This window comes from Oreochromis aureus, linkage group 7 (assembly GCF_013358895.1).
Source record: "Oreochromis aureus strain Israel breed Guangdong linkage group 7, ZZ_aureus, whole genome shotgun sequence".
Lineage (NCBI taxonomy): Eukaryota > Metazoa > Chordata > Actinopteri > Cichliformes > Cichlidae > Oreochromis > Oreochromis aureus.
The window spans coordinates 61,138,756-61,153,621 of NC_052948.1; the positions used below are offsets into that span (position 1 = coordinate 61,138,756).

A 14,866-nucleotide genomic window follows, 5' to 3' on the forward strand; every position below is an offset into this window, starting at 1 on the left:
CATTTTTCTTATCATTGTTGTGAGGAGACCATAAATAGCATTTGCGTTTTCTGTTGTACAGTTCATTTACTCTTATGGAGTTCTTGTTATGGATAAAAAGAGTCTTTTTTTGGTTTCAAAATAGCTGATAGCTGCCAACATCTGCGAACAGATATAATTCTATAAAGTTGTTCTATATAGTGTGTAACTGTCAGTGTTGGGTAAGTTACTTTAAATTAGTAACTTAGTTACATTACTAGTTACTTCTCTAAAAAAGTAACTCAGTTACTTCAAGTTACTCGTTACTTTCAAAGTAACTAGTTACTAGGGAAAGTAACTTTGGTTTTACTCAGAATTCTCTTGTTAATGTGTTGCTTCAGTCTTCTAGCTTGCTTACTTGCCACAAGTGCACTGTGCCACCTACCAATAGAAAGGAAAAAATAATGTGCACATTTCCACCAGAGAAATCCCACGCCTGGACCGTCGTTGACCGCCGCCATGATTCTAGCCTGCTTTTTACATCCAACACAAAAACTGCAGTCGTGGTGCTTTTGATTGTACTCAGAACTTGGAAATTCTGCCTTCTGAATAGGAAGATGTAGGTAACACCAGACTGCAGATGAGCTGCATACAGACCTGGACTGGGACAAAAAAATCGTCCCAGGCATTTTGACTAGAGACCGGCCCACCATTATAGGAAAAATCATAAAGCCTTTGAATGAAAATAAACACTGTTGTGACAGTGATGTACACTGTTCTGATGGTATATATGTATCAATCTATCAATTGTTTGTTGTAAGACTCAGATAATTATTTTTTTTAAAAGCGAGACATTTTAAATGAGAATAATAAAGAAAAGTATTTCCTTGTGCCCCCTTTTCCTGTTAATGCCCTACCTGGCCCCTGGCAACACTTTGCTAGACCCGCCCCTCCACAGTTACCAGCTGTCAGCTACGTAGAAAAGGATGCTGGTGTTATTTGTCTCTCAGAAACAGTTCATAACTTCCTTCAACTCATTCATGTCACCTAAAAGGTAAACCTGTTTCTCCATCACCTGTTCAGCTCTGATGATTCAGTAAGGACATCTCCTGGTTTCATCTTCATGTTTCCCTCTCACCAGATAACCAAACCGATATCATGACCAGCAGCTTTACAGCTGTGGCTCCAGCAAACATCAGCTGATACTAGAAATTAATATTAAATAAATTCTAACAACAGCTGATCAAGCTTAAACGTGCTGCTGTTGTTTAACGCGACATCCGCTGGTTTCCTCTTTCTGGCGCAAAGTGGGCGATAAATAAACAAGAGAGAAAAGCCGATCAGCTGATCATTGATCAGTTTCGTGATTGAAGTATAAAGCGGGGAGAGGAGAGAATGAGAGAAGAAGAGGCAGCTGTGCAGCTTCAGCTTTGTGTCTTTTCATTGTAGCTGAAGTCCGGGACAAACTGTGTTCCTTTTCACCTCAGTACGAAACGCGTAATATTTTCTCTGAATACGAGGCGATTTGTTTTTTACGGGACGGTTGGCAACTCTAATAATTAACCGTATGAACAAAATAAAGTTCAACATCAGTAACATAGCACCCACACAGCTGTATAGAAACTCCGTCATGCTAGCTAGCACGCAGTACGAAAATGTCAGCATACCGAAAATAAACTCCACCTAAACTTGGTTTATATCTGACTCCGATAGACTGCAGGTCATAACTTCTTACCTGAAGTTCAGTTCACCTGACACGCGGACCGGCGGCCGCTTTGGGTCTCTCCTCTTGCCTCCCTTTTCCTTCATCCACCTGCTGGCTTCCACCACTTGTTATTGAATCTGTGGAAGCTCCGCGATATCCACCACACGAAGTAACGAGTAACGAGCCTATCTAAATCCCAGTAACGAGTAACGCGTTCCTGGTTTTGGCATAATAACTAGTTACCGTGCTCGTTACCACAATAATAACGTAGTTACTGTAACGCGTTACTTAATAACGCGTTAGTCCCAACACTGGTAACTGTTAATATAGAGCGTTATTAAATTTATTGCTAATGCAAGTCATATGGCACATTGACTTCTGAGGAAATTTTAGATGCACTCGTCAACAGAAAGTTTGCCTACCCCTGGTCTAGACTGTTCTGTAATTATAAAACAGAATGTTTTGGCTGTTAAATTCTTTTTTTGTCTGTGGACTTATTGTAAATCAATAAATTGCTCTAGTAGAGCATCATTTAATTGCTTATTTGTTACTTAATTACTTTGTTATGAATAGCTATGAGGTGGGAAAAGCTGTAAAACGCATGAAAATACAGCTAAAAGTCCGAAATTTGTCATTTTTCACATTTTCCAAAGCCCCCTAATATGCCTGATTACACTCTTTGCCCGGCCCCGGACCTTTTGTTTGACACCCCTGCATTAGAAGCTTTCCTGCCGTTCGTAGCTGGACCGGGAGCACTTGAAGGCAGCACCACCACCACCAGCACCTCCCCTGTGTCAGACAGTGACGTCACCTCCCTGATAGACGGACAGCTGAAAGCTCCTGGCTCAGCGGGGTTGTTGACGTTTTGTTTTGACCGCTTTTGTCTGGATTTTTGGACATTATCCGCAGATTCAGAAGCCCGCCTTTCGACCCTGCCGTCACGCCTCAGTGCGGGGATCCAGCAAAGATGAAATGGATGTTTAAAGAGGACCATTCCCTCGGTAAAGGGGTTTGGATTGTTATGAAACGAGAGATCTTGTCATGTCACGCACCCTCCGTTCTGTGTCTTTCTCTCCGCATCCATTGTTGCCATCTCATCCCATATAGGTGTAGAAATGTATTGCTTGCCTCAGCATATAAATCCATGATGGCTGATGCTGCATGGCTAGCAACTAATGCTAACATTATTCTTGCAAGTGTGATGACCGCTGTCAAAATCGGGCTCACCTTTCAACACCCCTGATGCATCAAATCAGTCCTACCCTGAAATGTGTTTTCCCGTTGCATGCATGTTACTTCTTAACCAAAATGAATTTAAAATCCCCACAATTTAATGTTGCTTTGCCTTTATGTAATCCCTCTTTGAAACCCTGTGGTACTAACATGATTAAGGGCTGTCAGGGATTGTTGTGGCAAATTCGGCTGTATGCAGTAGGGCTACAACTTTTTCTGCTGGGTAACCCCTTCCAGGGTAATTTAACTAGGCCTCATAACTTAAATGGGTACTGAAGAGGGCTTCCTCAGTGATTCAGAGCTGGTAACACCTAACACAAACAGTGTAAGTGTTATTATGTTTATTAATAATGTGCCAGAATTTGGAACTGAGTTTGGTGTAAAGTTCTCTCCAAATTTAGATAGCTGAAACGGCTTTGCTCCTCAGCCTCTGTCTTCATACTTTCTTCAGATATCCTCGAGGTTCCTTTTTAAAGAAACACTTTCAAAAGTAGGCCTCTTAACTGGGCTAATGAAAGTGTGCACCTAAATGAAGCCACCACATCTTCTCACCCATCACCTCATCCTCTCTGACCTCTGTTCATTTTTTTCCCTGCTGCATGCAGTCTATGCTGCAATAGATGCTCTTTCCTCCTCCTGATATAATAATCACTTAATAAAAGCTGCTGATGTGGCTTACTACTGATCTGTGACAGTAATGCCTTTAAGTGTCCACTTTAACACACATGATCACACTGTGAGTTGATGTTAGAAAGCATCTGCCGCTCTGTCTGCGTAAGCTGCAGCCAGCCTTAATGCTGTGCTTGAATGTGCATTTGAGCCGATATATCTGACTAGGCTTGGCTTGAAAGGCCAGAGGAATCCCAAGAGGCCTCGCTCAGCCCTTTAATCTCTGATTTCCTGTTTGTTTCCTGTCTCTCCTTCAGAGCACCGATGTGTGGAGTCAGCCAAAATACGCAACAAATATCCTGACAGAGTACCGGTGAGTTGTGGGGGAGGGCAGTTAGAGTGAATGGCAGTTATGCGAGGGGGAGTGAAAATTAGCAGCTTTACTCTGATCTCAAATTTGAACTACTTTAGGTTATTAAATATAAATATCCAAATCATATTCTGCACCCAAAACCCGCTAAATTCACATCAGGATCGGGTAAATGTACAGTCCTCTGACATTGTTTAAATAAGCAGAACTGCAGCAAGCAGGATGGCCCATCTTTAGCCTGGAGGATGCAACATTCATGGTTTCCATAAAGAATTTGTGATTCTGATTGGCCAGACCACAGGATCCATCCATTTTCTTCTGCCTATCCAGCCAGAAAATGACCACAGGACAACTTTCCATTTCACCTCAGTCTGTCTTAATTAAGTTAGGCCCCAGCAGAGTGCCTAGGTCTGTTCAGTTTTTCTATTTTTTTCCATTGACCATGGTTTACTAATGTATTCCTAAGTCCATGAAGTGATTACTATAGAGAGTCACGTCTGTCTCTAATGCAGTAGAACACGAGGACCCCAGAGATAAAAATTTAAAATTAGTTTTCAGCCTTGTCCCTTGTGCAGCGGGATTTTCCCTCCTTTGTCTGAATCCTTTAATGATGTTGTGCATCACAGACGCAGCGACAGCCTGGGCACAGTCTACCTCTCGCACTGTGGCAGCTGGGATGGGCCACAGTTATGGCTCTGTTATGGTTTGGTGTTGCATTCAGCCAGTGAAAATTGCGAATGCAATAAAAACATACATGTATAGAAGAATCAGCCATGGATTGTGACACACCTTAAAACCTCACCAGTACCTTGCTGCTGAGGGCTTACTGGTGACATATGTTCTTACAATTTCACTCACAGACATTAATGTAAGGCTAAGCTTAATGGTCAGCCAGGAGCTTTCAGATAGGGAGTGCAGGTGTTTGCTACAGTATTGGGAGATTTGCGGCCCACACACAGCATGACCACAGTGTGTAAGAATGCATTTGTCTGTTAATGTGTGCACCCCAGGTGATAGTGGAGAAGGTTTCTGGCTCTCAGATAGTGGACATAGATAAGAGGAAGTACCTGGTGCCCTCTGATATCACAGTGGCCCAGTTCATGTGGATCATCAGGAAACGCATCCAGCTGCCTTCAGAGAAAGCCATCTTCCTCTTCGTCGACAAAACGGTCCCCCAGTCCAGGTGAGCATGTCAGTAAATTTAAAGGGCAAACTCATGAGTGTGCACCACAGAGACCACAGAACAGGGTATTTATTTTTATTGTACTTGTTCTTTCAGAATGGACTACAAAAAACCTTGTGCCAACACATTCTTCTCAATAATTTTATTAAATGCAAATTGGTTAGATGATTTGAACTTTTGAGTTAAACAATACCTTTGAAATGAATATTTATGCTGTATATTGTTAATATTTACTTTGAATTGCATGAATTGTACCTTGTAGTTGTAGCTTAAGAAAGAAATGTGAGTTTCGTTGATTTTTTTAGCATCTGTTCTCCTCACTCAGATGTCTCCTGGGAATCAAGAATGAACTGATTTGAGTTTAGTGGTCTCATCAGAATTCATTACATAGTTACAGCAAAATTTCTGCAATAAATATATAAAAATAAATATGTTTAAAATCTGTCAGCCACATTTTACCCTGGATCAACAGGGTGTAGAAGTATTTCTTATCCAACTCCATTTGAGGCTGAAGCTACACTTTCACCTCGATCAAAGCTTTCACCAGTTTTAAGATGACATAAGCTTCATGGTTGTTATAAGCATAAGTAAACAAAGAAATTGGAAGCACAGCTCAACTTGGTGTATACAGACAAACATGAACAAGAATAAAAGAGTAATATCATAATTAAAAACACTAAGTACATAGGGGTTAATCCTAATGTTAGCAGCTTTATCAATGGTATGGGTAAGCAGTGGAATAGATGGACATAATAGAGGTAGCTAAAAATAGCAGGGGTGGGGGTGTAGGGGGTGGATTGATCCAAATATCGATAGTATCGATACCAGCACTGGTATTGGTATTGGAGCGATACTAGCGCGATAGCATTGGTACTTTGTTTCTCCGTGCCTTGCTCCCATTCACCAGAACGTAGACATGTCTGTGTAAACACTGCTCCTCTTTGGACACTTTGCTGTCTTGTGTTTAGTTGCCCTTGGGTCACATGACTTACCAGCACTGAACAGCTGTAAATACTAAAAACAGTGATACTGTATGTATTGGAAGAAAATTATCTTCTGTGGCTACCCCATCAACATGTACAGAGACATGAAAGACCATGAAAAAGCGCAAGAAATGAAGAGAGGAGGTAATGTGTATGTAAATTCCTCAAATAGACCCAGACAGAGACAGAGCTCACTGTCACAGTCCTTTCAGAGAGGCAAAGAATATCCAGGTAGCTCACGTAGTGGTGAAGCTAATGTTAAATAATTCACGTCAGTTCATTAGCACAACTTAACATGGAAGTGTTATTGGTCACCATAATTGTTAGTGGTCATTGAAATATGTTCATGATGATTCATCTTATAAATCATGACACCCCACTCTCCACCATATATTATTTTTACTATTGTACTTTGCACTTAAGGTAGATATTGCACAGGGACCAGCAGTTTTTTGGATGTGGCAGGGGTCGGCAACCTGCGACTCCGGAGCCGCATGCGGCTCTTTAGTCCTTATACTGCGGCTTCATGTGGTTTGGGAAAAAGATTATAAGTATTTAACAGAATTTTATTTTATTTGTGTTCTTTTTTAAAATTTTAGTTCTAAATTGAAAGAGTATTGTGATCTTGAAATATAACAAAATTATATGCTGTTATTTTTCATCGCTCAAAATAAGCGTCACACTCGCATAAACCATACCCGCCGAAATGCCGTGCATTTATCGAGACTTTCAACTTCAGGTAGGCCAAATATAGATCTTCGGATCTCAATACGTATGTGAGCAGCTATTCTCCACCATGAACTACAGTAAAAACAAACACCGCTCACAGACGACAGTGCACAGTCCTGCGGAAAGATGAAACTGACTTCGTACAGCCCCGATTTGCAGATGCTGTGCGCAGAGGCTCAGGAGCAGAAGTCCCATTGTAAACATACCACGGCAGACCCGACGATGTTTGCATGAACATGCTTTTCAGCATCTCTTTATTGACCACTTTTCAAACATGGTTGCTGTACCCACACAGCCGGGTGTAGCTTATCAGCTCACAGCCTGACACACACCAACACAACAGCAGAGAGAACACCGACTTTAAGCCGGTGAGGCTTGATTGCAGATGCCACTCAGGTGGGTCCGCCTCCCCTGCAGCGGCACTGCAGACCACGCCCTGCCACACACATTAACCACATAAAATAAATATTTATGCAGATATTTTGCAAATATTTATTTTTCATTTTTAGCAGCATAGTGCTTTTTTCAATTATTTTTGAAAGGTCAAGGCTCCACTACAGGCTGCGAAATCCCAGAGGATGACAGCTCACTACAGTTTTCGTTTGCTATATAAATAATTTTAAAATGTGTTCATTACATAAATAAAATGTAATCTTCTCTGTAGCACTTCATGGATTTCATAAGCAACACACTTTAGTTGTTTATACAAAGCATAAAGGTAAAAAACAATAACCGTGCTATCTTCATTTTAGATGTCAAAAAGTATTTGCGGCTCCCAGTGTTTTCTTTTCCGTGGAAACTGGGTCCAAATGGCTCTTTGGGTGTTAAAGGTCGCAGACCCCTGGTCTATGGGAAGAAGCTGTTTTATGCTCTTTATGCTCCTGTACCTTCTTTCAGAAGGCAGCGTGAAAGTCTCTCATCTATTCGTAGTTTATTCAGTTTAATCCAGTTTTACTTATATAGCACCAGTTTCTATCAAAAGTCACTTCATTGTGCTTCATACTGTGAGGGTAAGACCCTCCATTATTAGAAAGAAACCCCAGCAATCACATGGCCCCTTATCAGGAATCACTTGACAACAGTGGGGAGGACAAACTCCCTTCTAACAGGAAGAAATGTCCATCAGACACAGGCTAAAGTAGCTGCAGCCATCTGCTCTGACTGGTTGGAGGTGACAGGATGGGATCAGAGAAGCCGGTTTATCTAAGGAATCTGCTTCTGAGTTCTTTGTAGCATGCTGATACTGCTCTCCTTATTAAAGTCTAGCCACAGCACATACACCACTTCTTCACTAACAAAGCAATAATGCTGGAGCCAAATCTAGAACCAGTTCCGCAAAAGAAAATGGTTCTGGTACAACTTTTTTTGGCATCGTCTCTACTGATGTGGTTGCTCCAAGTAGTTTAGAATTGTTTAGCAAGAGGATGCCAAAGATGTTTCAGCAGCACAGCTCCTAGTCTGCAGCTTTGATCAAGTTTTATTTTTGATAAAGTAAAACTTGATAAATGGAACCAGAAGAAAGAACCAATAGCAGCTTTTTTTACTTTTAAAACTCAAACATTTGCAAATAAAAAAAACAATGTATTAAATACAAAACACCAAAAGTAAGAAAGTGTAGATGGTCTTGCTTCATTCTGCCTCAAAGGGACATATTTCATACCAAGTGCTCTTGTTTTCTTTGTGAACCGCCTACAACAGCGTGTTGTTGTTGGGTAGTCAGATTTGTGTCACAGTGAGTGCTGATGTGAGGCTGCGGAGCTGCACCAGGACCTGATTTTACAACCAGTAAATCAGAAACATTTATTAAAGAATTCAGTGCATTCTGGGCCAGTGATGGTGTGAAATGCTCCTGGAGTTTAATGTACAGTCACTGAAGTGGATCTATTTCAGTGCTGACCCCTAACAAATATATGATTTCCTGTTTTGCAGCTCATCAGCTGCGAGGGATTTTAGAATAATTTTTTTTATGAGGAATTTATTCCACACGTAAATCAGCTGTTGTGAGGACTGTTTATATTCATGTTGCAAAAACATGCATCTGACCTCCTCAACCTCACGTTCCCATTGAAGGTATTATACAGACGGCCTGTAGTTTTTATCAGATTTGACAGTGAGTCTAATGAAATTTAGACACATTTAGACACAGTAGAGCTTAACATTGCTCAAGTCTTTGTCATATTTGACGTGACATAACCCCTGGTTGCTAGGGAAATGTGTAACCCCAGACTGGTTGGCAGCTGTCCCAGGTAAGTCTCTGTAATTACTAGCTAAGTAGTTGTAAAATCGACGTGGTTCCCACCTTTAAAGCAAACGCTGCAGCTAACTTTTACTTTGAAGGCAAACGGTCTGCAGTTCTGCTTTTGCAGTTTAACTCTGAACAGTGTGAAAAGTGCAGGTTTTCTGCATGCAAACCCATTATTGGTTGCCCACAGAAAACAACAATCTGGGCCTTGAGGGTTAAACTAGGCCAGCCCATAGCAAGTTTGCCCTTTTGGGTGGGCAGTGGGTCTATCCACAGATCTCCCGCATGAACCCATGAACATTTGCTAGGATGATTGTCACACGCCCAAAACCACAGACAAGTTAACATCACATATTAACTTGTATCTACAAAACCTCAGTACATGCAGTTAAATCCTGGTGCTTAGATTACAGTTTCAAATTACTTTTATATCTGTTCCTCCATTCAAAGGGTGGACCTGCCCAAATAACTACTGGGTCGAATTACCAAAGTCACTATAGAGTGGTGAGAGTTGCTTCCAGAAGGATTTTGATATATCTGTGCACTGTATATAAAGGATGTACATATTGGGCTAGTATTGGGCCACAACTTAGGCTCAGCTTCTGAATCCGGTTTTCAGTCTCATTGAATTTCAGTCCTGTGGCATCAGCGCATTAACTGTGCACCAGGAGCTTCAGGATAGGGGTTTCCATGGCCGAGCAGCTTCTGTAGGTGTAATGTGTTTGTTGCCCAGGCCTTTTTTATATGGTGTCAGCCTGAAAGTGAATCTGTTCCACAAGAACATTTGATATGCGTTTGTTTTAATTGCCAGCAGGTTCTTTGCTCTGCGACGTCACTTTCCGATTACTTAATGGGCTAACTCGAAGTAGTTTGAAGTGATACTGAGTAAAGCATGAAGTTAATTTTGTAAATTATGGTCATGATTAGGGTCAGAAACCGGGATATCCGATAGCCGTCTTCCAACATGTCAGTCAGAAGCTCACACTCATGACCTCTCAAAACAACAAGATGAAGGTGGCGAAAACACTCAGCGCAGTAATGCTACGATGTCAAATCTGTCTTTAGGTAAAGCCTGTGGATATGAATGACTGTTTTGTGCATCATCTAACGAGTTTGGTTTTTACTGTGTTTCAGTCTGACGATGGGCCAGCTGTACGACAAGGAGAAGGACGAGGACGGCTTTCTGTACGTGGCCTACAGCGGAGAAAACACCTTTGGTTACCAGGCCTTTTATACAGCACAGGGTTAATGCATAACTGATTACTAGTTTCTCTCTCACACGCGTGCGTGCGCACACACACACACACACACACACACACAAAAACCCAAACACCGACACATTAGGGCTTAACATATACTGGTGCATAGTGCTTCAGAAATTGGCCTTTACATGTGTTATACAGGTAACGCACCTACACATTTGGCACTCTCATTTCTGATCAGTTTTTGATACTTAAAACTGCAAATTTATGATGCGAGTATGCTACAATAAACAAACCTTTTTTTCCCCAGAGGCTTGGATGATGTTAAAAAAATGCTTAACTTTGTCATGATCTCCGTTTTCAAGGCCAGTTATTGAGAGAATTATCTTTAACACTGCCGTGAATCTGAATAACAGTCATGTACATTATAGCCTCTTCAGATACCATTCATCGTCCTGGCACTGTTAATAAAAAAACACACACAGACACACATATGCACAAACCAATCATTATGTGACCCAATCAAGCTCCATTTTATCTGTTGTCACAGATATTTATGTTCAGCGGAAGTGAGAAAGAGACGCAGTAATCCTGTGACTAGAATATTTACCCGCATTCTTTGTATTGCTCATCATATCATGTATGAAATGTTCACCACAAGTCAAAAGATACTCTGTAGAAAGATAGGCTTGAAGGCTGATCATAAGCACGTGAATGACGGCAGCTGAATGTTGAAAATGGCTGTTAGCCGGCGCCACTCCTCGGGATGTTACCGAGTCCGCCCCAGCCCCACGGTTAGTTTCTCTGCACAGGATGTTGTGCTGGATAAACATGAATTCATTGAACTGCTTCAAAAAATCCAACACTTTACTTGAAGTTTTAAAATACCGTCAAAAAAAAAAAAACATTTAACATATAAACAAAATACAATTAATGACAAAACAACTTTATAATTAATAAAACCTTAACGAATAGTTCCTGATTTTAGAGACAGAAATCGTTATTTATTATTATTTATTCACTGAACTTTTAAAAATTTAACATTTCTGTTCGAACCCATTAAGTTCTGAAATGTTCAGGCGGAGTTATTCTATGAATATTACACTCACAGCATTATAAAATACTCCAACAGTCTTCTGATTCCCCCTGATTCATAATAACCTGTGAATGAGTTTAGCTAATTATAAATGATGTAATGGTACAAGTCAAACCGCTCTTGCAGTGTGAGCAACTCAGCTATGCAGTGTTTATTTAGCACTGGGAGTTTCATGTTCCTGCCAACTTTGTTGTCATTACTCACTCAGATTTGCATATATGCTGGTCTGTAAGTCACCGTGCAACATGGATGACAGGAGTGTCGCGTTACCGTCTCAGCCAGCGTGCGCAACCACGAGCGGCAGGGAGGCGACTGCAGTTCACAGCTGTGGGTGAACTTATCTCTTTTTTCTTTTTCTAATCCAATATTTAAAATTTTAGCATTCAGTGTTTTATTTTTGCTACCTGTGTCTTGGGGTGCAGTCGAGTCCTTGTGTCACATTTAATTAAAAAGTAAAGCTATTTGAACTGTATTAAACTCGTATGAAAGTTGATGTTTAAATCCTGTTTAACATTTAATTATGGGCTCATTAACCAGAATAATAAAGAGCTCGCTATTTATTTGCGATTTTTATTTCTGGGAAAACTCGTTCCTCATAAAATGTGACTGGGAATTGAAGTTTCACAGACCTGCAATTAAATTGTTTTGCGCGAGTCCTGCTGTGTCTTTTGTGTTATTAATGAGCTGTGATAACTGGGATTTACTGCTCAGTGCATTCCACCATTTCACTTTAGGGAGCTCCAAAAATGGACAGTAAAGAGCCGAAAGGATGAGATCTTCATTTAAACGGAACTTCTTGGCTACTCACAAAACACACTTAAAACCAGGGCTGGAGGATGTATTCAGGTCTTTACTTAAATAAAAGTAATTAAGTAAAACTATATTTGTAGAGGCAGAGATTAAAAAAAAAAAAAAAAAACAGCATTACAAAACTGAAAAATGTAACAGAAAAAATCAGCATAAAGTGATTAAAAAATTTGCATTTCATCAGAATCTTTTCTGAATGTGTAATGAGATTTAAATATGATTTTTAAAACAACGGGAGAACCATCGGGTTAAAAAACACGGAGGTCTCATCTATTTTTAGCTGTATTTAGGCTTGCAAACATGGCTGGAGCGAAACATGCGTTTAGAAATAATGCGCCGTGCTTTGTCATTAACTTCAAGTAAAGTGTTGTTTGGGTCTTTGGCTGCAAAGCATTCACAGCCTTTTGAGCTCTCAGCTCTCATGTTGCATTCAATATGTCTTCAAGCTTGTAACTGAGACAATAAACTTGTATTTAAAAAGTTTAACAAATTCAAAGACCAATGTTTCTATAGACCTCATACACACAGATTTATGGCCGGAGGAGATGCCTCCTGCTGGCAGGTTTAAGACTCGCACTGGCTTCATTTTGCACACCTGAAAGTTACGCCTGTCCGTCCACTGCAGAACGTCTCTGGATAAACTATCTGTGGCTGAACTTTTAGTTGCAGCTGTAGTTTCTGGTGCTGATTTCCACCCATCATTTGACCTCGTTGCAGTTTTCATGTCTGCGCTCCACAAAGCTGGTTCAGGATCGTAAACACTGTCTGATGTTGTGTAATATGCAGTGGTAATTCTTATTTCATCAGTGCTGTATGAATATAAAACATGTTAAAGACATAAAGCAATTTTAGATATCTGATAAAGGGAAGGTAGCTGGAAGACCTGACCAATAAAAGCTAATATAAAATTTACTGTGTGGTCTTTGACTTTCAGAGTTTAACAGCTGTGTCCCTATTTTTCATGTATCATACACATAAACACTACATGATCATGTAAGGTGGTCCGAGGAAGATTCGCACAATTAAATGCAGAATGGCTCTGATCGCGTTGACGTCTTTACAGTGGAGTTCAAGCTCACTTCTTTGTTTTTAAAGGGACACCGCCACATTTACTTCCCTCATCTTCCCACAATGTCCTGGAGGAAGTTTAACAATGGGTAAAATCCCTGTATCCTTTTTTTTTTTCATTATTCTTTTGGCCAGATTGGACATTTTGTGACCCCCTGGCTTTTCTAATAAATCTGTAGTCTTTGCTGATGACACGAGTTATTCTCTAGAAATCCTTTGGAGCATCTCTGGAAGTCAAAGCTCAGACTGGGAAACGTCACAGTGAAATAGATTCACATAGATACACAACAGTGATCATTAAGCTACTGAGTCAGAGTTTATAAATAAATTATCCTAATATTTGGCAAATACTGTGTGCCACATTACCTGTGGCTGATATTCATATGTTCTTCAGGTTCGGTGATATCAAAGTCGGCCATGGCCACGGACCCTTTAAAGTCTAAATACTGCAAAATACATTTACTGGCTTAATCAGCCACTCTCATAGCAGAAACTGTGTAGTTAGGGTCAAGATGACCTGTTGAAGTTCAAACAGAGCATCAGAATGGGTGATTTAAGTAACTGTGGCTGGTTTTCTTCAGGAAATGTTTCCAGCACCTTGTCGAATTAATGCCACACAGAATTAAGGCACCTCTGAAGGCAAAAGGGGTCAAGGTGTGTCTAAAGAAGCGAGTGTTTGCCCCTGGTTCAGTTTTCCTGTAAGGTCTGTTTAATCAGACCTCCTGGGCTAAATCAATCATTCAAATACAAAACTCTGTTTTTTCTGTATTAGTCCAACGTTCACAGACTAAAATTATGAAGCTGTTAAAGATTCTCTTGAATCTAAAGTATAATTGGTATTGTTTTCCCTTGGCGTGTAGCGCTTTTATTCATCTGATTATTGAATTGTGCAGTTCTGGAAACATCAGCTTTCTCTTAAATAGAAAAGAACTACAATGAATCCCCTCATGCCAAGGGAAAAAAAATCCAACTGCATTAACTTCAGGTTTATTCATGCAACTATCCATATATTTAAAATAATATATAGAATATAATTCAATTTTATTAATATAGCACACAAAACACAATGAGGTGCTTTATATTGTAAGGTAAAGATCCTACAATAATACAGAGAAAACAACAAGAATCTACAGCTTTCTATGAGCATTTGGTGACAGTGGGAAGGAAAAACTCCCTTTAACCAGGAAGAAACCAGGTGCGGGGATAAGCGGCCATCTGCCACGACCTGTGGTTATTTTTTCCCTGAGCTACAGGCGAGCTTGCACTTTTTGCCCTGATGTAAGCAGATGTCTGCAGCCCGGTTCTCTACATCTCTACAATGGAGGTGAGGAAAACAGCTCAAAGTCGCTGAGGAATGAGAATAAGAAAATTGAAGGCATCCTGGACATAAGCCACCATGTGCTGTTTGTCATTAGCAGAGAGGAAATAGCAGGAATCAGCTGAGCCACATCACCAACTGAACTGATCCTCTGTCCCTGCACCGTGGTCCTGAATGAACGACCTAACTGTTCATGCAGAAATGTGCAGCTTTAAATTTGTCTTTACAATAATGTGTCTTAGACAGGCCAAGTTAACAAACTGGTGCGAAAACAATTTTGCAGGGTTCAAACCACAGCCAGAAAGTAACTGCTGGTCGTCTCCTTATGATGAAATTAGAAAGCTTTTCCCAGATTTTGCCAGT

The 14,866-nt window shown here is 40.5% G+C and overlaps 1 protein-coding gene across 1 annotated transcript; it reads left to right on the forward strand.

The window, feature by feature from the left end:
* Positions 1-2,449: 2,449 nt before the first annotated feature.
* On the forward strand, positions 2,450-13,025 carry LOC116322525 (gamma-aminobutyric acid receptor-associated protein-like 2). The gene is made up of 4 exons (XM_031742612.2): positions 2,450-2,664; positions 3,823-3,878; positions 4,886-5,058; positions 10,147-13,025. The coding sequence occupies exons 1-4, from the start codon at positions 2,631-2,633 to the stop codon at positions 10,259-10,261; spliced, it is 378 nt and encodes a 125-aa protein (XP_031598472.1). The 5' UTR covers positions 2,450-2,630; the 3' UTR covers positions 10,262-13,025.
* Positions 13,026-14,866: the final 1,841 nt, after the last annotated feature.